At 54.1% G+C, this 25736-nt stretch overlaps 1 protein-coding gene across 1 annotated transcript in view; it reads right to left on the minus strand.

The window, feature by feature from the left end:
• PLG (plasminogen) overlaps positions 1-25736 on the minus strand; it is a 49098-nt gene that overhangs the window by 21905 nt on the left and 1457 nt on the right. The window contains 10 exon segments of the mRNA XM_062187008.1: positions 1386-1545; positions 8064-8209; positions 8830-8992; positions 9709-9827; positions 11516-11636; positions 12696-12835; positions 14303-14417; positions 17627-17666; positions 17668-17734; positions 19115-19250. Coding sequence (XP_062042992.1) covers positions 1386-1545; positions 8064-8209; positions 8830-8992; positions 9709-9827; positions 11516-11636; positions 12696-12835; positions 14303-14417; positions 17627-17666; positions 17668-17734; positions 19115-19250 — 1207 coding nt within the window.

Here is a 25736-nt window from a genome sequence, read left to right on the forward strand (position 1 = left end):
TGCTGTGCCGGTTCTGTAATCTCCGCGGAGCGCACGCTCCCCTCTGATGGCTCTTCCCCCAGGACTGCTCTTGGTCCCACTTGCTGGTGGAATCTGCCTGTGCCTGCGCAGCCGCGTCTTCAGCCAAAGACCCAAGGGGGCCCTGTGCACATTCCTGGGCTCCCTCTCACCCCTCTCACCACTTTCTTGTGACTGCCCCGCCCAGAAATGACCACCAGGATGCCTCAGAAATCGCAAACCCCAGTCCCTGCTCAGTTCAGCCAGAGTGCTGTCGGCTGCTTTGGCTTCAACTCCTCGCTCTTCAGACCAGGAAGTGTCTCCATGGAGAAAGCTGGGGCCATCATGGCCCTGAAAGGTCCCAGTCCTGTTGCCTGTGGTTCACTGTGGTCAGTTATGGCAGGAAGCCTGCACCGATCAGACCCGGTCTTCTGTCCATCTCTCTGCCCATTTTACATTTCAGCATCTGAATACATCAGCCGTCCTGTTTTTCCTCTCCATGTCCTGGCCTGACCATATCTCTCACGTCATTGGTACCCAGGACCAGGTCAGACAGATAAAATACATAATCTATTATATGGGTGTGTGTTACTACATATAATATATTAGAAGGATAGATAAGGGTAAGTAGGTAGGATAGATGGATGGAAGGATAGATGGATAGGGCTTGGAGGTTGCAATGACAGAATTCTGCAGTTCCAGGATTACATTGGCCCTTGGTGGGGTCATGAAAGTGCAGTTTCTAAGTTTTTTGTCATCTGTCCTCCTGAGCCTTCCGCTAGTGTGACGTCACCACCTCCATACCCCCAGTGCTTCCACAAAACCACCCAGGAAAAGCAGGAAGATCTTTCCCAAGACCCTTTGCTCAAAGGCAAGAGTGCTGAGACATTTTGCCGCCCGTTCTGGCGATCTGACAGAAACGTGGTCCTATGGCCGGCGCCGCAGCTCACTAGGCTAATCCTCCGCCTTGCGGCGCCGGCACACCAGGTTCTAGTCCCGGTTGGAGCACCGATCCTGTCCCGGTTGCCCCTCTTCCAGGCCAGCTCTCTGCTGTGGCCAGGGAGTGCAGTGGAGGATGGCCCAAGTGCTTGGGCACTGCACCCCATGGGAGACCAGGATAGGCACCTGGCTCCTGCCATCGGATCAGTGCAGTGCGCCGGCCACAGCGCGCCAGCCGCGGCGGCCATTGGAGGGTGAACCAACGGCAAAAAGGAAGACCTTTCTCTCTGTCTCTCTCTCACTGTCCACTCTGCCTGTCAAAAAAAAAAAAAGAAAGAAAGAAAGAAAGAAAAGAAACGCGGTCCTAAGACGTGAGCTTGGAGCACGGCTCTGCTAACAAAAACCAAGGTTGGCCACAGCTCCTCTCACAGTGAAAATCAGAGACATACGCATTCGGGTAGTTCTGTGGGGTCTTCTGATGCCGGTGTGGTGTCATCGACAGCCAAGACTGGCATTTCCGCCCTGTGATCGTGGTGGACGATGTCCCTCGATAGCTCTGTCCGTTGCCCTGGTAGCACTCCTGGACCACGGGGGTTTCCTCGGGTGGTGCTGCGGTGGAAACAGAAGAGGGCAGGCTGAGCAGCGAGTGGGCCGGAGAGAGAAGCAGAGCAACTTCTGACATGACAGCACTGTGATTGCCAGTGCCACAGCTGTTCTCCTCTTCCTATTGACAGGCAGACAGGCACCCCACGCAAAGACTACTGATATCTAGAACCTTAATGACCTTCTGGGAAATACTTAATGTAAAACTCAGCAAAAAGAAACACACCAATGAGAGGTTTGTAACAGGACATCAGACTCCTGTGCAAACACATCTCTAACTCTCTAGAGGCTATTGTGAGCACAACAGAACAGAGACCGGAGGGAGGTGTGTTCAGTGGCACAGACTGTAGGTGGTGGTGGTTGTCAGTGGGGACAGACATGAGCACAGACTGTAGCTGGTGGATGGTTGTCAGCGGGGACAGACATGAGCACAGACTGTAGGTGGTGGTGGTTGTCAGTGGGGACAGACATGAGCACAGACTGTAGATGGTGGATGGTTGTCAGCGGGGACAGACATGAGCATAGACTGTATACAGGTGGTGGTCAGTGGGGACAAACATGAGCACAGACTGTATACAGGTGGTGGTTGTCAGCAGGGACAGACATGAGCACAGACTGTAGGTGGTGGTGGTCAGTGGGGACAGACATGAACACAGACTGTAGGTGGTGGTGGTCAGTGGGGACAGACATGAGCACAGACTGTAGGTGGTGGTGGTCAGTGGGGACAGACATGAGCACAGACTGTAGGTGGTGGTGGTCAGTGGGGACAGACATGAGCACAGACTGTAGGTGGTGGTGGTCAGTGGGGACAGACATGAGCACAGACTGTAGGTGGTGTACAGTGGAGACAGACATGAACACAGACTGTGGGTGGTGGTCAGTGGGGACAGACATGAGCACAGACTGTAGGTGGTGGTGGTTGTCAGCGGGGACAGACATGAGCACAGACTGTAGGTGGTGGTGGTCAGTGGCGACAGACATGAGCACAGACTGTAGGTGGTGTACAGTGGAGACAGACATGAACACAGACTGTAGGTGGTGTACAGTGGAGACAGACATGAACACAGACTGTAGGTGGTGGTCAGTGGGGACAGACATGAGCACAGACTGTAGGTGGTGGTGGTTGTCAGCGGGGACAGACATGAGCACAGACTGTAGGTGGTGGTGGTGATTGTCAGCGGGGACAGACATGAGCACAGACTGTAGGTGGTGGTGGTCAGTGGGGACAGATATGAGCACAGACTGTAGGTGGTGGTTGTCAGCAGGGACAGACATAAGCACAGACTGTAGGTGGTGGTGGTTAGTGGGGACAGACATGAGCACAGACTGTAGGTGGTGGTGGTTGTCAGCAGGGACAGACATGAGCACAGACTGTAGGTGGTGGTGGTCAGCGGGGACAGACATGAGCACAGACTGTAGGTGGTGGTCAGTAGGGACAGACATGAGCACAGACTGTAGGTGGTGGTTGTCAGCGGGGACAGACATGAGCACAGACTGTAGGTGGTGGTGGTTGTCAGTGGGGACAGACATTAGCACAGACTGTAGGTGGTGGGTGGTTGTCAGCAGGGACAGACATGAGCACAGACTGTAGGTGGTGGTGGTCAGTGGGGACAGACATGAGCACAGACTGTAGGTGGTGGTGGTCAGGGGGGACAGATATGAGCACAGACTGTAGGTGGTGGTTGTCAGCAGGGACAGACATGAGCACAGACTGTAGGTGGTGGTGGTCAGCGGGGACAGACATGAGCACAGACTGTAGGTGGTGGTCAGTAGGGACAGACATGAGCACAGACTGTAGGTGGTGGTGGTTGTCAGCGGGGACAGACATGAGCACAGACTGTAGGTGGTGGTGGTTGTCAGTGGGGACAGACATTAGCACAGACTGTAGGTGGTGGGTGGTTGTCAGCAGGGACAGACATGAGCACAGACTGTAGGTGGTGGTGGTCAGTGGGGACAGACATGAGCACAGACTGTAGGTGGTGGTGGTCAGTGGGGACAGATATGAGCACAGACTGTAGGTGGTGGTTGTCAGCAGGGACAGACATGAGCACAGACTGTAGGTGGTGGTCGTCAGTGGGGACAGACATGAGCACAGACTGTAGGTGGTGGTGGTTGTCAGCAGGGACAGACATGAGCACAGACTGTAGGTGGTGGTGGTCAGTGGGGACAGACATGAGCACAGACTGTAGGTGGTGGTGGTCAGTAGGGACAGACATGAGCACAGACTGTAGGTGGTGGTTGTCAGTGGGGACAGACATGAGCACAGACTGTAGGTGGTGGGTGGTTGTCAGCAGGGACAGACATGAGCACAGACTGTAGGTGGTGGTGGTCAGTGGGGACAGACATGAGCACAGACTGTAGGTGGTGGTGGTTGTCAGTGGGGACAGAAGTGATTACAGACTGTAGGTGTTGGTCAGTGGGGACAGACATGAGCACAGACTGTAGGTGGTGGTGATTGTCAGTGGGGACTGATATGAGCACAGACTGTAGGTGGTGGTGGTGATTGTCAGGGGGACAGACATGAGCATAGACTGTAGGTGGTGGTGATTGTCAGGGGGTACAGACATGAGCACAGACTGTAGGTGGTGTTCAGTGGAGACAGACATGAACACAGACTGTAGGTGGTGGTCAGTGGAGACAGACATGAACACAGACTGTAGGTGGTGGTGGTCAGTGGGGACAGACGTGAGCATAGACTGTAGGTTATGGTGGTTGTCAGCGGGGACAGACATGAGCACAGACTGTAGGTGGTGGGTGGTTGTCAGCAGGGACAGATTTGAGACCCCTCCCTGTACAATTCCCCAGGCCCTTTGCTCATCCAAAGTCAGAGCTTTGGAGGAAAGGGGCAGGAAATTGTCCCGTGTCTAAGACTTTGGGCAAAGATCCACCGTTCTTAGGGAGAAGTAGAGGCACAAGTCTCAATTCTCAGGAGAGACAGGACTCATCCCCTGTGCCGAGGATCCTGTGCCGACCAAGCCGAAGTCTGTGGCTCTGACACATAAGCACCACCACAGGCACAAGTTCCAAGGGAGGGAGGAACAAGGTCACTGGGTGTGCAGAGTGTGCAGAGCCTGCCCAGGGCCAAAGGTGGGCCAGGAGAGAGCATCTGCCCACCTCCACCCAGAGCTTGACAGAGTGTGTAAGAACCGGTCGCGTGTTGCTGGGGTCAGTGAAGTGGAAGGAGAGACTCTCTCCATGTTGCAGGCATCCAGTGACCACCACAGCCTGAAAAATGGTCAGGGCTCTGAGCAAACCCTCGGGCACCCATCACTGGAGGAATGGAAAGACTGGGTGCACTTATGGTGAAAGTGGCAACAACAAAACCAAACTCAGTTCATCTCCTGGCCCCGGGGACTGCATTCCCCACACAGCGTGCTGACAAAAGGGATGCCCTGTCAAAGCACACTCTCTCCACTGCGGTCTCCACTGATCCTCTATGCAAACTGTCCATCGGTTCATAAGAAGCACAGACGCCACAGGGGAAGAAACCACTGTTAGGTGGTAAAGCAATCCATAGGTCCGACACAGAGATGACGCATCCAGAAACCGTCAGATGGGAACTGGGAGATAGCCAGGACTAGGCAATCAAAGGATCCTGTGGTCCAAGCGGGCAGTTTGCATGGATAGCTTGATAATCTCAGCAAAGTTTTAAAAAAGAGTAAAATGGAAATGCAAGAAACAAAATCCATGGTATCAGAGGTGTAAAAAAAAAAATCCTCAGTGGGCTGTTCAACCAACCAGACACAACTGGGGAAATTAATCAGTGAACTTGAAAACAGGCAAACTGTCACACAAATAGAGACAAGGAACAGTGAAAGATAGCAGAATATTTGTTTTATATATTTATACAAGGAGTAGGACAGCATTTAAAAGGATCTAACACTTGGGCACGTGGAATCCGAAACAGAGCATGGATATAGAAAAAGGGAAAAGAAATATTTGAATACAGGTGAGTACCAAAAAGTGAAATTAAGAGGTAAGTTCATTTGGCACAAAAAGGTGGTATCTGTGCAGTTTTTCCAAATTATGCATTCTCCATGAACTTTCTGAAGCTAGCTCATGCAATGGCTGAGAACCTCACAAAGATAACGAGAGCTCACAATCCATAACTCCGGGAAGGTCAGAAAGCCCCAGGCAGGCAAATACGACATGAATAGACAGACACTAGACACAGCACCATCAATGGCGAGAACCGGAGAAAGACAGCCACGGATACACAGGAACCAGGTGCCACGGGGAAGGTTCCTGTTGGAAGCTGTGCAAAACAGAAGGTACTGAAGCAGTGTCTTCAGAGTGGCAAAAGAAATAAACCCGTCATCTAATATCCATACTCTGCCAAGTTGTATTTTAAGACTAAAGGCAGCAGCCAGAGTTTTGGCATAGTGGTAAAGCCGCTGCCTGCAGTGCTGGCATCCCATGGGCACCAGTTCAAGTCCCGGCTGCTCCACTTCTGATCCAGCTCCCTGTTATGGCCTGGGAAAGCAGTGGAAGATGGCCCAAGGGTTTGGGCCCCTGCACCCATGTGGGAGACCTGGATGAAGCTCTGGCTCCTGGCCCCTCGCCCAGTGGTGGCCACTGTGGCCACCTAGGGAGTGAACCAGCGGATGGAAGATCTCTCTTTGTCCCTCCCTCTCTCTCTAACTCCGACTTTCAAAATAAGTAAATAAACCCTTTAAAAAATCCTGAAGGCAAAATAAAGGTTTTTTCAGACATACAGAAGGTGAAGGACTTCATCCAGTAGACCCACGTGCTACAAGAATGGCAGAAGATCCACATTTTTTTTTAAAGAAGGAACGATGGTATCTGACCACCAGATGGAAGTTTGGATTTACACAAAGAAATGATGAGCTACAGAAATGGTTGAATAAAACAATGAAACACAAAAACATTTTTATCTATGACCACTTTAAGACATAATTGACCATTCAGGGCAGCAATAGTATCAGTGTGCTCAGAGATTTGTGTGGTACAGGAGAAAAGCACCTATCAGAACAATAGCACAGCCCCTGGGGAGGGAGGGAAGAGCAGCACAGTGTTCTAGAACAGTGGGGTGTGATACATTAAAGATGGATATGGCAGGGGCTGGCTGCTGCAGTGTAGCAGGTAAAGTCACTGCCTGGGGTGCCTGCATTCCATATGGATGTCACTTGGAATCCTGGCTGCTCCACTGTGGATCCAGCTCTCTGCTATGGCCTGGGGAAGTAGTAGAAGATGGCCCAAGTCCTTGGGCCCCTGCACCCATGTGGGAAGACCCGGAGGAAGATCCTGGCTCCTGGCTTAGGATTGATATAGCTCTGGCCATTGTGGCCAATTGGGAAGTGAACCAGCAGATGGAAGACCTCTCTCTCTCTCTCTCTCTCTCTCTCTCTCTCTCTCTGCCTGTCCTCTCTCTGTGTAACTCTGACTTTCAAATAAATCAATCAATCTTTGAAAAAAAATATGTATATGGCAAACTGGGAAAACACAAAAACCACTAAGTTCATGGTAGGCAAGCATTGGAGATAAAAGACAATAATAAAAATATTCAATCCTGGGGCCGGCGCTGTGGTGCAGCAGGTTAAAGCTCTGGCCTGAAGCGCCAGCATCCCATATGGGTGCCAGTTCTAGTCCCAGCTGCTCCTCTTCAGATCAACTCTCTGCTAATGGCCTGGGAAAGCAGTGGAAGATGGCCCAAGTGCTTGGGCCCCTGCACCCACGTGGGAGACCTGGAAGAAGCTCCTGGCTCCTGGCTTTGGATCGGTGCAGCTCCAGCTGTTGTGGCCATCTGGGGAGTGAACCAGCAGATGGAAGACCTCTCTCTCTCTGTCTCTACCTCTCTTTGTTAACTCTGTCTTTCAAATACATAGAACAAATCTTTAAAAAAAATATTCAATCCAAGTAGAGGCAGAAAACATGAGAAAAGGAAAAAAGCTCAAATAGGAAAAAGAGAAACAAGTGGCTTGGTGACAGATTTAAATCCAACCACACGCACAGTGAATGCAAATGGCCTAAACTCCTCCATTCGAAAGCTGGGAAAAAGATGTCAGGCAGACGCTAGTGGAAAACAGAGCTGCAAAGGTTGTAGGGATTCACGACACGGAGAGACCCTACGTAATGAGAAACGGGTCACTTTGTCATGAAGACACAAGAGGTCTAACTGTGTGTGTGCCTGACAACAGAGCTTCAACACGGGTGCAGCACACAGAGGTAGAGCTGAAAAGAGGAACAGCCGGACGTGCCAGCCTTCTGCTGTCCAGGCCGAGAGGGGACAGGAAGCCAGGAAGCACGCAGGGCGCTGACACCTGGCTTGAGCCGGCCTGGAGAGACAGCTCCTCAGCAACGGCCGGACCGGTGTTGGCAAGAACACGAGACCCGTTCCCCAAGCTGACCCTTCGGAACCACACCCCGAGCCCCAAGCCACCAAACTACACACACAGCAGGGTCTCGGACACAGCAGAACTGAGCCAACGGGAGATGCTCTTTGGTGTTGCAAGGGTACCGACCTAAGGAGCGCACTCGTTCTCCATTAGAGAGCCTCTCCTTACCTGGGGCATCCAGAGGCTCCATGGACGTGGGCGAGGAGGCACAGGACGGGATGTCACAGTGCTCCCACCGCACGCTGCTGTCGGTCGTGTAGCACCACGGAGCCGACTCTCCATCCGGGTTCCGGCAGTAGTTTTCATCCAGGTCTCTGAAAGCGGAGTGACCGTGAGCTTTGCACTGCAAAGAGGCCACGCGGACGAGGTGCCCACGTGCTCCTGGGCCGTGGGACTGGATCAGCATCCGGCTGATACGCCGGAGGGAGGCAGAGTGGCCAGCAGGACAGCTGGCGTGGAGCAGGACCCCCAGGGCTGCCGTGGAATCACAGCCCACGTGCATCTCACGGGGGAAGCGTGGCCCTCGCCTCTGATGGCCGGGTGAAATGGATCCTTGGCTGCTTACAGAGCTGGCTCTCCCGGGCACTTCGCACCCTCCTCCTGGCCCTGGGAGCCCGGCCCCTGCCGTGGTGTCGGTGTGAGCCCCAGTCCTCACACCTCAGGCCGCCTTGACTTAGTGCAAGTCTTGTACATACAAATGTGCTACTGAGCCCCACCCCTGGTGTTTCTGGTTCCACAGCCGTGGGGTTGGGCCCCTGAATTTGTGTTTCTAGAAAGTTCCTGGTGATGCTGGGCTGGGGAAACATCTTGAGAACTGCTACTGGGCAAACACAGCCAAGTTCACTTCTTCCTTCCAGAACACTTGAATCTGGGGCTCCCCCGGGAAGGCAGGGCCAACGGGATCCCGCCTCGCACAGCAGTGGGGGGCACTCACTTGCAGGGGAAGTTTTCCGGGGTCCTGTTGTGGAGGTGAGGGGTCTGCTCACTCCAGCGCTGACAAGTGTGCCCGGACTTGGTGCGGGCCACCTTCCCTCGGTAGCTCTCGCCCCTCCCCTTCAGGCACTGGTGGGTTGGGCCAGAAGGGGGCGGGGGTGTTGCTTGGAAGGAGGAAAGAAAAGACAGTGAGGATTTTTAAGTAACAGGTGTGCATGCCAGTCCCACAGGTGGATTCCAGGTCCTCTTCTCTTGCCCAGGCCCCCTTGGAATTTGGCTCTTGAAAAGTGTTGGGGGGCTGGCCCTGTGGCACAGCTGGTTGGGCCATCGCTTGCAACTCTGGCATCCCATAGAGGAGTGCGCAACTCCGGCATCCCATAGAGGCGCGCGTTGGAGGCTCAGCTGCTCTGCTTCCGATCCGGCTCCCTGCTAATGTGCTGAGAATATAGGAGAAGACAGCTCAGGGACTCGGGTCCCTGCCTCCCACATGGAAGACCCAAACGCAACTCCAGGCTCCTGGCTTTGGCCTGGCCCAGCCTCAGCCATCTGGGGAATGGACAATCCCTGCCTCCTTCTCTCTCTGTTACTCTGCATATCAAGTAAATGAATACATAAATCTTCAAAGCACACAGAGAGAAGCGGACTCCAGAGAGAACAGTCAACCTGCATTTGGAAATCTCTGACTGGAATAGAAAGAACTTGTGATAAATGGATGCTCTAAACAACTCCCCCATTCAGCAACAAATGCCCCAACAGAACACAAGTGACTGGAGTGGCGACTGCCCCAGGCCTCCCGGGAACCATCCAGGGACCCGTGCGTGTGTTCTCCAGGGGCTGGGGCGCAGGGCTGGGACACGGGGCAGCGTGGCCCCATACTCACTGCAGCGCGGGATGTCACAGAGCTCCCAGCGCTTCTTGGGGTCCGTGGTGAAGCACCAGGGGCGCGGCTCGCCGTCGGGGTTCCGGCAGTAATTCTTCTTCAGGTTCTTGTTGGGAAATCTGAGTGGGCGACAGGGATTTCCACGTCACTGAGCATTCACAGTCACGGAACAGTGAGCAAACAGTGGACACCTGCTGCATGCAGGACACAGTCAGGTGCCCCCCCACCCCGTCTCCCGAAGAGGCACCCTCCAAAGCTGGCCCCCTAAGAGGAAGATTGGCCTAGCACTAACAGTTTGGGTCAAAATCACTGACCAGGATTTTGGCCATCTGGAAAAATCGACGAGAGCAAGTGCAGTTCAGCTGCAAAGAATAGCAGTGTTTAAAATACAAATGCACTGCCTAAAGATACCGCCTCATACATAAAGCAGCTGAGAGCTTCGTGTATTTGTATCTTTTTAAAAAGATGTATTTATTTATGTGAGAGGCAGAGTTACAGAGAGAGAGAGAGAGAGAGAGAGGTCTTCCATCCAACGGTTTACTCCCCAAATGGCTGCAACAGCTGGAACTGGGCCAATCTGAAGCCAGGAGCCAGGAGCTAGGAGCTTTCTCCAGGTCTCCCACATGGATGTGGGGGCCCAAGCACTTGGGCCATCTTCTGCTGCCTTCCCAGGCACATTAGCAGGGAGCTAGATCGGAAGTGGAGCAGCTGGGACTTCAGCTGGTGCCTGTGTGGGATGCCGGTGCTGCACAGGCTTAACCTACTACACCACAGCGCCGGCCCCCTATCTCTGTATCTTAAAGGCATGGTCCTTCCAGGCTCCCAAGCAGGTGCTGCAAGACCTGAAGCTTAGAGAACCCAAGAAGGAGAAGCAGTGGCCTGGCCAGCGAGGGGGACCCCCTGGCTGCGGCCGGGAGCTGCAGGCTGTGCAAGGTGGCCTGGACCCTGCTTCACGCCTCTCGCTCAGGGCGGCTGCGGCTTCTGCCGGCTCCTACAAGTGAATTTGCCTAGTCTGGGGCCTGGAAGCCTCCACTGTCTTTTCCCCTTGGAGGGAAAATGGCAACAGCTGTGTCTCAAACTGGGGCTTTGGAACAGGAGGTGCAAACAATCGGAGGGGTTGTTTGCCAGGGGGAAAGCGGTGAGGGCCTCATTTTCATGTTCTTAGAAGTCCTGCTATGGTCCTACGGGCATCAGAGAGCAGAGACAGAGGGCAGAGCAGCCACAGGAGTGGTGTTTTTCCAGCGCAACAAATGTGAAATCGAATCCTCACCCACAGGTTCTGCGGCAGAGACTCCTCCCAACCCTATCTTAAATTCCAATCCCTTTTGAGAACTCGGTGGAAGCTACGAATCCGCAGCCCAGATAAATGCATGAATATTGACACACATCCAGCCGTGGGGATCTGGGGAACCCCGGCCACTCACCTGTGGACCGTAGGTTAGGGAGCCTTGCAGCTCATGGGGTTTAAAGAAAGGAGAAGGCAAGAGTACAGAGAAGAGGAACACGTGTGGGAAACACAGCAGCAAGACGCCGCTGGACTCTTGATTCTCAGATCTTGCTGGGTGCAAAATTTCACACAACCGCAGATCTGGTTACCAAGCAAATTCCACTCCGGGGGCCTGAGAGTCTGCATTTGACAAGCTATCAGAAGGATGGCACCATGGCGGGTCCCCGGGGACCACATCTGGACAGCAAGAGCGCACGCTGCACCTGCAGCCCGATGACGCCCGCGGCCTGAGGACCGCCCAAAGGCGCACAGAGCAGCAGCTGCCGGAGTGAGCGGCGGCCTCGGGCCGGGACTACTTACTTGGAAGGGATATAGCCGTGCGCGTGCGGGCTCTGCGAGTCCCAGGCCTGGCATTCGATGCCAGACATCGTCTTGGAAACTTTGCCCTCATAATTTTCTCCGCTGCAGTGCATACATTCGTCTGGGCCGAGTGGGAAAGAGAAGAAAGACACCAAACAGGTCAAGCAACGCGGGAGGAGAAACTAGAATCCCACTGGAAATGCCCCAAGCACCACTTGCCACCTGTTCAGACGAGAGCGCTTCAACGGCAACGGGGAATTAAAGGTGTGAGTTGATGTCGGTGCGAAATGATTTCCTAATGTGTAGAAAATGCGTATTCTGAGGTCTCTTTCTTTTTTAAATGACCTACGACCTGAAACTTTGATTAGGAACAAGTGCAGTCTCGTGGTGGGGCAGAGTGCACTGCTTCGCTTATTTTTACGGAGTAAGGGAAACGAGACAGACTTGACACAAAAATGATGCACTTGGCGCCCACAGAGGCCACATGACCGGCAACACTGGGCACAAACAAGGGCCCCAGGCCAGTCAGGCAGAGGCTGAGAGCTGAGCTGCTGCGTGCTCCGCCGGCCCCACCTTTATCTCACGATTTTTATTTTTCAGCGTGGACCCTTGAGGGGTCCCATCAGATCAGCCGAGCCGTGGAAAACCCAGATTGTTGACTTGAAACTGGCCTCGCTGCTGAGTCTGAACTACACTACAACCCCACCGCATTCCGCTGAGCCTGCCCCAGTGTCATTCTGCTTCGGATCCAGCTCCCTGCTATGGCCTGGGAAAGCAGTAGAAGATGGCCCAAGTCCTTGGGCCCCTGCACCCACATGGGAGACCTGGCTGGAGCTCCTGACTTCTGGCTTCAGCCTGGCCAACCCCAGCCATTGCTGCCATCTGGGGAGTGAACGGCAGGTGGAAGATGGCGTTCTCTCGGTCACCCTGCCTTTCAAATAAGTCTTTTTGTCAAAGGTGTGTATGTTGAGTGCAGGTCTGGTTCTGTGTTTGTAAAAGTTGAAGTGACATTTTAATAAAGAGAACCCAGATCAATACGGGGGGTCTGAGCAAATCCTTAGGCCCTCCCACGTGACTCATTACTGCCTTCGGCACGCCAGCACTAATGGATCGTTCACCATATCCTGGGGGCACTGATAGGCAAGGAGCAGGTGTGCACTGCGTCCAGGGCGGCTCTCACCTTCACACTCGGGGATGTCGCAGTAGTCGAATCGCTGGTCTCGGTCGGTCGTGTAGCACCAGGGCCCCTGCTCGTCGTTGTCTGGGTTCCGGCAGTAGTTCTCTTCCAGGCCCTCTGCTGGGTACTTCTCGGGGGTGAAGCTGTGGAGGTGGGAAAGATGCCTTGGACTGTGTGCCACAAGCAGCACACCAGCCGCCAGCAGGGGTGGGGAGGGGCGAGCGGCCACCCTGCGAAGGCCTCCAGCTCCGAGCTGTGCGTGGGGACCGTCCCCACGTTTGGCTGCCCAGGTACGGCAGCCGCCAGCACCATGATGCCCCTGCTGACAGCAGTCTTAGGAGAAGAGCTGGAGCGCGCATTGCAGGCGGCTGGAACAGGAACCTCCAGCCTGCCAGATTCTCGGCTCCTTCCAAGCGCTTGTTTGTGTCCACCTCCCTCTCTGCTAAAAGGATGGCGGTTTTGTCATTTTGTCCATGTGGCGATGCACTGAGCATTGCAGAAAAATCTTTCTGTGCATTCTCTCATGCAGTGCTAATAAGACCCCTCTCGAGATGACGACAGCATCCCCATTTTCCAGATGAGAAAACTGAGCAGGGCCATGGGAAACCAGACAAGATTTGCCTAAGCTCGTGCATAAAAAGGAGCGGTCCAGATTGGAAGTCTGTCTGTCTGATGCCCACGGCGGAGTCAGCCTGACTTCACGGGGTGCGGGGAGGTGAGCCAACTTTTAATTCTAGAGATGAGTTGCTGTGCAGAGATAATGAGCTAGAGAAAGAGGGGGTCTGGAGTCCAGAAAAGATCTTACTTTCGGTTCCTCTACATCCCTGAATTAGGTAAACGCCTCCCTCCAGGACCCCATTTCCTCCTGAGCGTCACCTGGACACCTCTAAGCCCCTGACGTGTGCTATGGCTCGGCTACCGGGTGGAGTGGTTTCACTTTGCCTGGCAGGAAATTTTCCATTTGCTCATCTCCTAGGGACCAAGAAAGACATCTGTGGGGGTGGGGGCAAGTGACCGACACTGAATTCCTACTTAATAGTCATCACTACTGGCACCTACTGTACCTTCCTCCAAACTGGAGGAAGTGGAAAAACAGAGAGAGACTAAAACAAATCACCAGCCAGCTGTGGGCTTTGCAGTTCCTTCTTCTATTTCATCTTCTCGTTGGGCCCCCGCGGAGATGATCCTGGCTTCCTGAGAGGAGACCTCCGAAAGTGCTCAGAAATGTGTGCGATGGAAAAGCCTACGTGTGGACTCCAAAACTGTGTTCATCAAAAATAACCTTATCTTTTCATTCCCTCCTGTGTTGGAGATCAACGCAGCCCTGACCACCATCATCTTTGGTTTTGTTCTCAGACTCAGCTGGCGAGTTGGGGTTTGCACTCCCCTTTTGTAGCAAGCCCCCTTCTGGGTTCTTCCGGAAAATTCTAGACACGGAGTGATTAGAAAGCACCCCGTGCCTGCCTGTGTGCTGGAAGTGATCGTGCTGTTCTACACCCACGTCCTGAAGGCGCTCCCTGCATCTGTGTCCTCACGTCCTGGTTTGATTTGCAAGGACAGGGATTATTCCACATACAGTGGGGGAACCGGCAGGGGCAGAGGAGTCTTACTTTGGTTTGTGGGGGTAACTGGAGCTCCATTTCTGACAGGTGACGCCAGTTTTCGTCTTGGACTTCGTCCCTCTGTAGCTCTTCCCGTTCCCGATCTTGCACTCCGAGAGATACACTGGAAGGAGAGCGGACAGCTGGTCACAGGGTGACATAGAATGTACCAACCAGAACCGGTTACAGAGCCCTGCCCAGTACCAGGTGCTGGGGACACACAGCGCCCCCACCTGGTGGAGGCCCTGCCCTCAGGGAGCTTGCCTGCCCGTGGCCCTGGGGAGCCATCCCGGAAGCAACCAAGGACACAACTCCTGAAATGAGAGAACCTGAGCCGCGTACATTCAGAGGCCAGAAGACAGCTGAGCCTCTTCTGCTCCCAGTCATACAGAGGAAGCGCCAAGCAAAGCTGCAGCATTGCAGTGGACTTGAAATGTTGACGGTGGAAGCTCTCAGCCAGCCTGCTCGTAACCGACTTAGCAGTTCCCGTGAGCTCAGCTGCCTTTAAAACAAGATCTGCCCAGGGCAAAACAAGATCTCCTGGAGCTGGGAGACCCCTTCTGGTGTGCCAACCTCCGTCCCCACGGCTGGGCTGCGGGTCTCCCAGGAGCCGTGTGTCTGTGCTGTCCAGCTGTGTAGCACCGTCATGTGTCATCAAAGAAGATCCCGACTCAGACGTGGGGAAGGAGATGGAGCTGTGCTGCGTGTTGCTCTGGGCCCAGCTGAAGCCGGTTAGGGTCCCGAAAGACTCGAACCTTAGAAAAAGCGCTGTCAGCGCTGGGGGAGCGACCTGCTCCTGCACTGGCCACAGAGCCTGGGGGGAGGGGGATCATGAAACGCTGAGGGTGCTAGGCCATCAGATCGACTCCGCGATGTCCAGACCCTGCTCCACACCAAGGATGAGGACAGCAGTGAGGCAGAGAAGGCACGAGCGTGGTCGCAGCCAGAAATGCAGCCGAGAACGCCTCCAGGTGCCCCACATCGACAGAGGACGCCTCTGGTCTGCGTGAAAGGTGCCTGTGGAAGCACCCCTCTTCGTGAACTGTGTCATCTTTAGAGTGGATTTGCGTCGTCCTTGAAAATTCCCCCTTGTGGCTAGGTTTCCTCACGTGTGGGTCACCCCCCGGGGAAGGGACTTGTAACAGACCTGAGCAAACGAATGCTGCTAACCCAGCTCGAGGTGTGTGAGCGAGTGCACCTGCTTCTCCACGGGGACCTATCGTGAGAGCAGACGCTCAAAGCAGAAGACCAAGGTGCTTTGTGCAAGGGAGGCCCAGGGCTCAGGGAAGCTTTCTCAAGGTTGAGCCAAGACCAGGGAGGGAGAGGGAGCTGGCGAGGCAAGGGGAGAGGCGAGGCAAGGACAGAGGCGAGGCGCGTCATGACAGAGGGGCAGAGGCAAGGCGCGTCCCAGGCAGAGAGGCAGAGCGGTGCACTCGGGGTGCTGGGAGAACAGAAATGGGTCGCACAGCCAGCCAAGCAGACAGTGGTCTGGGCTGCACTTAGAACACACGTGGCAGAGCTTGGGAAGTGCTTGGTTTTATTCCAGTGTGCTAGGAGGGCTTCCAAACAGAGAGGCTAGCTTTCTAAGAGGCCGTCTTGAGCCCCAAGCAGGAGGACCAGCGACTGTGATGAGGGTGGCTTGGGTGTGGGGTGAAGGGCTGGGGGGCAGGGAGGAGGCGTGGAGGTGGCAGGGAGGTGGCGGAAGTGGTAGGTGTTGATGTGATCTGACACTGACTGTCCCCAGCAAAACCCTGGTAGGTAAAGCAGCCGTGGGTCCATATTCCACGGTAGAGAACCAAGGACCAAGAAGTGACTGACTTTTGACTTTTCCCCTCTCTCTGTTTGCCTGTCCCCTCCGGAGTTGATATAACCTTTTGCTCCTTTCCATCAGCTTGAAAACAAGCAAACCCAGTCTTCAAACTTCAGACTTCAAACCAAGCCCGGTTGTCGCCCGCCTGTTCCCTGGTTAACCATTTACAAGCGCCATTTCCAAATGTCGGCGTTTGGCAGAGAGAATGGCAGGAGGCCCTTGTTTCTTTCCATCTGGGGGGTGGTGGGTAGCCCTAAGCCCCTCGCCCTATACTGTTTGTGTCAGTGCTAGTAGTAACTTCAACACGTGAACTGGAGATTGAATCCACAGAGGATCTCAAGGCCTAGAGAGAAACAGAGGCAAGGATGGGACCCAGGAAGATGACCCAATGCACAGAACGAATCCTGATCCAAGGGGACTTTCCAAAGTCGCCTTCAGACACGGGGGGTGTGACAGTGCTGCGAGCCCTGCTGGGAACACGAGGAACACGTTTCCTGTCCTCTCGCACCTGTGCCGCAGAATCTTTGGAGAGCTCCATGGTGCCTATTTTTTTTTTTTTTTGACAGGCAGAGTTAGTGAGAGAGAGAGAGAGAGACAGAGAGAAAGGTCTTCCTTCCATTGGTTCACCCCCCAAATGGTCGCTAGGGCCGGCACTGTGTCGATCCAAAGCTAGGAGCCAGGTGCTTCTCCTGGTCTCCCATGCAGGTGCAGGGCCCAAGCACTTGGGCCATCCTCCACTGCACTCCCGGGCCACAGCAGAGAGCTGGACTGGAAGAGGAGCAACCGGGACAGAACCGGAGCCCCAACCAGGACTAGAACCCGGGGTGCCGGCACCACAGGTGGAGGATTAGCCTAGTGAGCCGTGGCGCTGGCCATGGTGACTATATTAACGGTCCCAATCCAGCAGCACCTGCTCAGCTATGGAGGATGGGAGGCAGTTTTCAAAATGTCATTCATTCACTTCATCTTTGTGCAATTTCTACAGAACCCTGGGCCTCCTCTTGTTCCAAACAGTGAGCCCCGTGGCCCACACTTTAAAGGCAAGTGCGGAGAAGGAGCTGTGACTCCTGCACGAAGGACGACATTCAGAGTCAGAGGGAAATGCAGACCATGGCGAAAAGCAAAAAGTGAAAACACTAAAAATGAAGACAAGGACTCTTGTCCCTGTCCAAATATCACTGAGCATTCGAAATGCTTCAGGATTTCCAGTGCGCCAGACCTTGCGGAAAAAGCAGCCAAGACCACCAGGAGCATTTGGGCTCCCAGGGCTCCCTGCAAATGCAATTTCGAATATCTGACTCTGGGGACCATGGAGGCAGACATGACTTTATAAGCCCAATTCCTTCATTGTCAAATGACAAAAATGAAATCAGAGAGGTAAAGTCATCGCAAGGCCACAGAGCTGGTGAGGAACGGAGTCCTGTCCTGACTCGGAATCCAAGTTCACCTTCATTTACGGGGGGGGGGGGGGGGGGGGGGGGGGCGCAGGGGAGGGGGGAGGAAGAAGCCAAAGGCACACGCACTTCTCTTCTCAAACAGCACCACGTCCCGCCTCCTGATGATGGGCCGAGGACTTGCTGTTCTCAGCCATGATCACGCACTGCTGCTCTTTGCTGTGGTACTGGAAGGACCTGGCAGAGAGAACGGGCACGGTGAGCTGGCTGTCCCTCTCCTGCGAGTGGCACTGCGGGAGGGTCCATGCCAGCACCACCCCGGCGCAGGCCTGCAGGACCGGCGGCCACACTCAGCGACCTGCACTCGGACCCCCCCCCCCATGCCACACCTCCTCTTGCTGCTGTCTCACCTGCGTGGTGCTTGGCTCCACTCATTTCCCTCACTCAGGGCCAGAATGCCTGCTCCTGAATCAGGATGCAGCCCCAGTCGCTCCCGTCTGCCCAGCCTGAGGACTTCTGCTACCTCCTCCAAGCCACTACCTCTACGCCTCCTCCAGCCCCCCCCCACCTCCCCTCCCATCCAGGGGCTGCCCGGCATGCAGGCTTGGCGTCCGCCCCCTTGCTCTGTCCATCAGCCCCGCCAGACTACAGCCACCTGTCCCCGGCCCACTGCCCCCCCCCCTTCTGGTCCTCATCACAATCTTACTGCCCCCAAAGCCGGCTCAGCTCCCACCGCCTCCCCAGTGCCCCCGACTCAACCTCAGGACAGCTTCTCCTCGGCTTCTCGACGGAGCCCGAGTTGATCACGCGGCTCAGCGACGCCTGATCAACTCTCGCTCTTTAAACATCATGTCCAGTTTCTCTGACTACATCATAAATGCAAATGGGCAGGGCAGGATCTTGCACCTGCGCGTCTTTGCTTTTACGATCTCTCAAGGACTCTTTCCTGCCCGCGATCCTCAGTATTTACAGGTGATGATGGCAAGACCTACAGCTCAGAGCAATAGCTGCCAGTGTTTGTGTCACATGTAAAGATAAATCACTCAGGGCCGGCTGTGGTGGAGTGGGCTAGGCCTCCACCAACAGTGCCGGCACTCCATACAGGTGCCGGTTCGAGTCTGGCTGCCCCTCTTCCGAGCCAGCTCTCTGCTATGGCCGGGGAAAGCAGTGGAAGATGGCCCAAGTCCTTGGGCCCCTGCACCAGCGTGGGAGACCTGGAAGAAGCTCCTGGCTCCTGGCTTCGGATTGGCGCAGCTCCAGCCATTGCAGCCATTTGGGGAATGAACCAGCGGATGGAAGACCTCTCTCCCTGTCTCTCCCTCTCTCTGTTTGTAACTCTGCCTCTCAAATAAATAAATAAAACCTTTTAAAAAAAGATAAATAACTTCCTTTTGGGGTGTTTTTCTCAAGGGGACTTAACAGAAGGCTGTTCATATATGTTCATGTATGTTCATGTATGTTCATGTATGTTCATATATATGTTCAGAACACACAGAGTTCTGACCCCATCAGCTCCCTTTCCTCCTAAATCACATTGTTCTTAATGCACCGCAGATCCTCTTCTCGCGCTAGGTCTGAAAGAGCGAGGCCGCTGCCAGGCCAGGGCGCCGCGGGTACCTGCACGTGAACTCCGTCTCCGCCTCACATCTCGCCGCACACTCTGCTATGCTCGCTGCTCCCAGCTGCTTCTTGGTGAAACTGAACAGCGAGGCCCCCTGGGTGTTTACGTAGTCATCCAGGGGTTCTGCTTGACCTGGAAATGGAAGATAAACGGCAAACAACTGAGAAGATTCATCGGCACCGTTATTTAATTAGCATGACTTTTTTTGGAAAAGATTTATTTACGTATTTGAAAGGCAGAGTTAGAAGAGACAGAGAGAGCTTCCATCTGCTGGTTCACTCCCCCAAATGGCCACAACAGCCAGTGCTGGGCCAGGTCAAAGCCGGGAGCTTCATCCTAGTCTCCCACGTGGGTGCAGCGGCCCAAGGACCTGGGCCACCTTCACTGCTCTCTCAAGTGCATTAGCAGGGAGCTGGATCGGAAGTGGAGAAGCCAGGACTCAAACCGGCACCTGTCTGGGACTCTGGCACTCCAGGTGGCTGCTTAACCCCCTCTGCCACAACGCTGTCCCCTATCATACTTTTTTTTTTTGACAGGCGGAGTGGACAGTGAGAGAGAGAGACAGAGAGAAAGGTCTTCCTTCCATTGGTTCACCCCCCCAAATGGCCGCTGCGGCCGGCACACCGCGCTGATCCGAAGCCAGGAGCCAGGTGCTTCCTCCTGGTCTCCCATGTGGGTGCAGGGCCCAAGGACTTGGGCCATCCTCCACTGCCTTCCCGGGCCACAGCAGAGAGCTGGCCTGGAAGAGGGGCAACCGGGACAGAATCTGGCGCCCCAACCGGGACTAGAACCCGGTGTGCTGGTGCCACAGGTGGAGGATTAGCCTATTGAGCCTATCATACTTTTTAATCTCTCTGCTTTGTGTCAATCAAACAAAGCATATTTTTTTCCCTTGGGAGCAGAATAGTTGGCTGTGAATAAAACCATTCAGCCAGGAAAACAGTTCCATGAACAAATTCTAATATATTAAAAGATCAACAGGCTGGTGCTGTGGCATAGTGGGTAAAGCCACTGCCTGCAGTGCCAGCATCCCATATGGGTGCCGGTTCTGGTCCTGGCTGCTCCATTTCCAAACCAGCTCTCTGCTGTGGCCTGGGAAAGCAGTAGAAGATGGCCCAAGTCCTTGGGCCCCTGCACCTGCGTGGGAGACCCAGAAGAAGCTCCTGGCTCCTGGCTCCGGATTGGCGCGGCTCTGGATTGGCGCAACTCTGGCCGTTGCAGCCATCTGGGGAGTGAACCAGCGGATGGAAGACCTCTCCCTTTCCCTCTCTCTCTCTCTGCCTCTCCTTCTCTCTGTGTGTAACTCTGACTTTCAAATAAATAAATAAATCTTTAGGGGAAAAAAAGATCAATTAGATTGACTAATGGATGGACCACATCTGTGTCACAACTTGTATGTCCCTACATTAATTGAATGAAATCGTACGTATGAGTACATTTTCTCAGTCTGCTGTTGATAGAATGCCGCGCGTGATAGAATAGCAAGAGCCTTCAGCGGCCACAGTGTTACCAAGATTGCTACTTGTCCGTCCCTGGGTTGAAGAGAGCTTGGGGCCATTGTTTGATTTCCAGCAGTATACACTTTGGTTTTGACACTGTCACTTTAACTGCTGATAAGCACTCTCAGAATGACTCTCCCTCTAGATGCAAACAGCTGGGTGAGTCAGTGATGTTAAATGGAAATGAATGGTGGGGGCTGGCACTGTGGCATAGCGGGTGCACGCTGGTTCTGGTCCCAGCTGCTCCACTTCCAATCCAGCTCCTTGCTGATACACCTGGGAGAGCAGTGGAGGATGGCCCAAGGCCATGGGCCCCTGGGAGACCTGGAGGAAGCTCCAGGTCCCTGGCTTCGGATCGGCCCAGCTCCAGCCGTGGAGGCCATTAGGGGAGTGAACCAGAGGATGGAAGACCTCCCTCTCTCTGCCTCTGCCTCTCTGTAACTCTGCCTTTCAAGTAAATAAGTAAATCTTACAAACACAACAAACTGAACGGTGGGGACGTTATGGCTCACATTGCTGTTGGGTGACAGTGTCGCCCACGGGAGCAGGTGGTTTTACGTTATTGTTGGGTGACAGTGTCGCCCATGGGAGCAGGTGGTTTTACGTTGTTGGGTGACAGTGTCACCCACGGAGCAGGTGGTTTTACGTTGTTGGGTGACAGTGTCGCCCACGGGAGCAGGTGGTTTTATGCTATTGTTGGGTGACAGTGTCGCCCACGGGAGCGGGTGGTTTCACGTTATTGTTGGGTGACAGTGTCGCCCACGGGAGCGGGTGGTTTTATGTTACTGTTGGGTGACAGTGTCGCCCACGGGAGCGGGTGGTTTTATGTTACTGTTGGGTGACAGTGTCGCCCACGGGAGCGGGTGGTTTTATGTTACTGTTGGGTGACAGTGTCGCCCACGGGAGCGGGTGGTTTTACGTTATTGTTGGGTGACAGTGTCGCCCACGGAGCAGGTGGTTTTATGTTACTGTTGGGTGACAGTGTCGCCCACGGGAGCGGGTGGTTTTATGTTACTGTTGGGTGACAGTGTCGCCCATGGGAGCAGGTGGTTTTACGTTGTTGGGTGACAGTGTCGCCCACGGGAGCGGGTGGTTTTACGTTGTTGGGTGACAGTGTCGCCCACGGGAGCAGGTGGTTTTATGTTACTGTTGGGTGACAGTGTCGCCCACGGGAGCGGGTGGTTTTATGTTACTGTTGGGTGACAGTGTCGCCCACGGGAGCGGGTGGTTTTATGTTACTGTTGGGTGACAGTGTCGCCCACGGAGCAGGTGGTTTTATGTTACTGTTGGGTGACAGTGTCGCCCACGGGAGCGGGTGGTTTTATGTTACTGTTGGGTGACAGTGTCGCCCATGGGAGCAGGTGGTTTTACGTTGTTGGGTGACAGTGTCGCCCACGGGAGCAGGTGGTTTTACGTTGTTGGGTGACAGTGTCGCCCACGGGAGCAGGTGGTTTTATGTTACTGTTGGGTGACAGTGTCGCCCACGGGAGCGGGTGGTTTTATGTTACTGTTGGGTGACAGTGTCGCCCACGGGAGCGGGTGGTTTTACGTTATTGTTGGGTGACAGTGTCGCCCACGGAGCAGGTGGTTTTATGTTACTGTTGGGTGACAGTGTCGCCCACGGGAGCGGGTGGTTTTATGTTACTGTTGGGTGACAGTGTCGCCCATGGGAGCAGGTGGTTTTACGTTGTTGGGTGACAGTGTCGCCCACGGGAGCAGGTGGTTTTACGTTGTTGGGTGACAGTGTCGCCCACGGGAGCAGGTGGTTTTATGTTACTGTTGGGTGACAGTGTCGCCCACGGGAGCGGGTGGTTTTATGTTATTGTTGGGTGACAGTGTCGCCCATGGGAGCAGGTGGTTTTTACGTTGTTGGGTGACAGTGTCGCCCACGGGAGCAGGTGGTTTTATGTTACTGTTGGGTGACAGTGTCGCCCACGGGAGCAGGTGGTTTTATGTTACTGTTGGGTGACAGTGTCGCCCACGGGAGCAGGTGGTTTTATGTTACTGTTGGGTGACAGTGTCACCCACGGGAGCAGGTCGCTTTTGCCCTGCCTTGGCAGACAGCACGTCACCAGCAGCTGCAGAGAAGTGAGGTTTTCCACGTCAGAGGTGGTGGCTGGCATTTTAGAGGAAATTCTTTAAAAAGAGAGCCTTAACAACTACAGGCCCCGATTTTCCTGTGAAAGACAAATCTGAGGCTAGGGGTCCGTCTGCAGCCGGCTTCCCCCTGTCCCGAGGGACTGGCCGAGGGGCGCCCCGCCAGGTCCCCCAGCTCAAGGCTCCAGGGCCGTCCCATGCCCAGCAGGGCAGCCCCCTTCCCTGTGGTATAGAACGCGGGTGCTGTTCCGAGGGGCGCGAGGCCAACAGAGGCTGATAAAGGCAGAGAGCAGAATTTCCACGGGATTGGGCAACACGGCAACCTTGACCACGGCAGAGGAGTGGTGAGGCCAGAGCCAGGCCTCGTGCGTTAACGAGTGGACCAGGAGAGGCGGTGGAAAGGCCAGGGGAAGACAATAGAGCCGCACAAAGTCATCTTCCAAAGTCCACGCTGCCCCACCCCCGCCTCACCCTCCCTCCCTCCGTGGCAGATGCACAGCTCGGACGGGAAGGGCGGAAACTGCCCTGGGGGCTGGCGGCTGAGGGACCCAAAGGGCAGGGAGAGATGCGCACTGCAGGCCCACGTCTGTCTTCACCTCGCACTTTCTTCCCACGTGAGCTCCTGTTTCCAAGCAGAGTGGCGCCCTGGTACATTCTACAGCGCAGGAAGTGACAGTGCAACGCACACAAACCTCTGAGGCCTGCCCACCGAGCGTTGAGAAGGACGGCCACGGACAATATTCAAAAAGAGAACATTGCCGGGCCGGCACCATGGCTCACTTGGTTAATGCTCCACCTGCGACACCGGCATCCCATATGGGTGCCGGGTTCTAGTCCCAGTTGTTCCTCTTCCAGGCCAGCTCTCTGCTGTGGCCCGGGAAGGCAGTGGAGGATGGCCCAAGTGCTTGGGCCCTGCACCCCATGGGATACCAGGAGAAGCACCTGGCTTCTGGCTTCAGATCGGCACAGCGCGCCGGCTGTAGTGGCCATTTGAGGGGTGAACCAACAGAAGGAAGACCTTTCTCTCTGTCTCTCTCTCTCTCACTGTCTATAACTCTACCTGTCAAAGAAATTAAAAAAGAGAGAAAACATTGCCACCCGTCAATTATGCTGCCTCGGACTGTGCCATGTCATTGCGTTTCTAGCACACAGCTAGCGAGCCCTGCTCGGGAGCTATTGCCCAAAACGCCTTCCAAGAGAGTCAACGTCTTTCTTTTTCTTAGGAAAAAAAATTGTCCCAAGTCCGTCTTTCCCTCCTCTCACCTCCAAGGCTAGTATGGCAAAGAGTTTAAGACAATTTCTTTGTTGGGTGAAGACACAGTAAACGAATCTTTCAGTAAGAAAAATGTTTTTGTTATGGGTGACGTAGATGCGTGCTGCTCCCAACACAAGTGCATTTTATGAATAACGTGGTTTTTTTTTTTTTTTTACCATCACTGTGGTGTGTGTGTGTGTGTGTGCGCAGCAGAGATGTGTGAAATGTAAGACATTTCTCACTGAGTACAGCTCTGAAGGAAACGGGATTCTCTCCCAGGCACGGCAGCGCCAGAAAGACGCAGGTCACTTCCGGGGAAAGTGAGCCAACGCCTCCTTTCAAGGAGCGCTTTCGAAACATTTCCACCCAGGCCGCTGAGGGCCCACGAACCCTCTGCACTTCCACCCAGGCCGCTGAGGGCCCACGAACCCTCTGCACTTCCACCCAGGCCGCTGAGGGCCCACGAACCCTCTGCACTTCCACCCAGGCCGCTGAGGGCCCACGAACCCTCTGCACTTCCACCCAGGCCGCTGAGGGCCCACGAACCCTCTGCACTTCCACCCAGGCCGCTGAGGGCCCACGAACCCTCCCGCGGCGGGGTTTGTGCGAGCCTGGGCTGCCGCTCACAGGGAAAGGCCACGGTGAGCCAGGTCCCAGTTTCCACGAGTTGAAACAGAATATTCACACACACGTGTACTTGCACACACATGCACCCATGCGTGCACACTCCATTCCCCACAAAAACCTCTTTGCTAAGCTTCTGTTCTAGATTGTTCTATACTTTCTTCAATGGCTGCCACCAACGTTAATGTTTTTGACACTAAAGGACAGCTTGTAAGATTGTATCTGCTCACTTGTGGATTGAATTTCAAGTATTTACACACTTTGTATATGAAGAACCACAGGCATAATGTAGGAAATGTGCGAAATAGCAAATCCTTAAACACAGGAAGTAGATTAATGGTTGCCAGTGGTGACAGATCGGGGTAACAGCTAAAGAGAAAGGAATTTCTTTTCATGGTGAAAATACCCTAAAATTTATAGTGGCAATGCTTGCACAACTCCACGTACCTGGAAACCATCGGTGTCTGCCTTAAATGGGCAAATTTTATTGTATGTGAATTATAGCTCAATAGAGCTGTTTAAAAAACTGTTAGGACATTTCTAAAGGTTTAAACAAACTTGAAGAAGTGAGAACACTGAATTCCTTCTTGGAAAGCCCTGGTTTAAATCCTCGCTTCCACATTTCTTTGATTTGGAGTTTGGTCAACCAGCAAATAGCACAATTTTCTAAAGTCTAGATTCTCTTCTGTGAAGTGGGGGTGAATACACGACTCTGCCCACACCTCCAGGCCCATAAGCTGGTGTTGGGAAAGGGCACACACACTCTCACACACACCCTCACACACACACATGCTCACTCACACACACATGCTCACACATACACACACATACACACACCCACACACACCCTCACGCACACATACGTGCTCACTCACACACACATGCTCACACATACACACACACCCCCTCACACATATGCTCACACACACATGATCACTCAACACACACATACGCACTCACACATGCGCACACACACACAGGCTCAAACATGCTCACTCACACACACACATGCTCACACATACACACACACAGACACACCCTCACACACACCCTCACACACACACGTGCTCCTACACACTCACATACATGCTCACTCATACACATGCTCACTCAACACACATATACATGCTCACACACACATTC

Source organism: Lepus europaeus, chromosome 3 (assembly GCF_033115175.1).
Source record: "Lepus europaeus isolate LE1 chromosome 3, mLepTim1.pri, whole genome shotgun sequence".
NCBI classification, from domain to species: domain Eukaryota; kingdom Metazoa; phylum Chordata; class Mammalia; order Lagomorpha; family Leporidae; genus Lepus; species Lepus europaeus.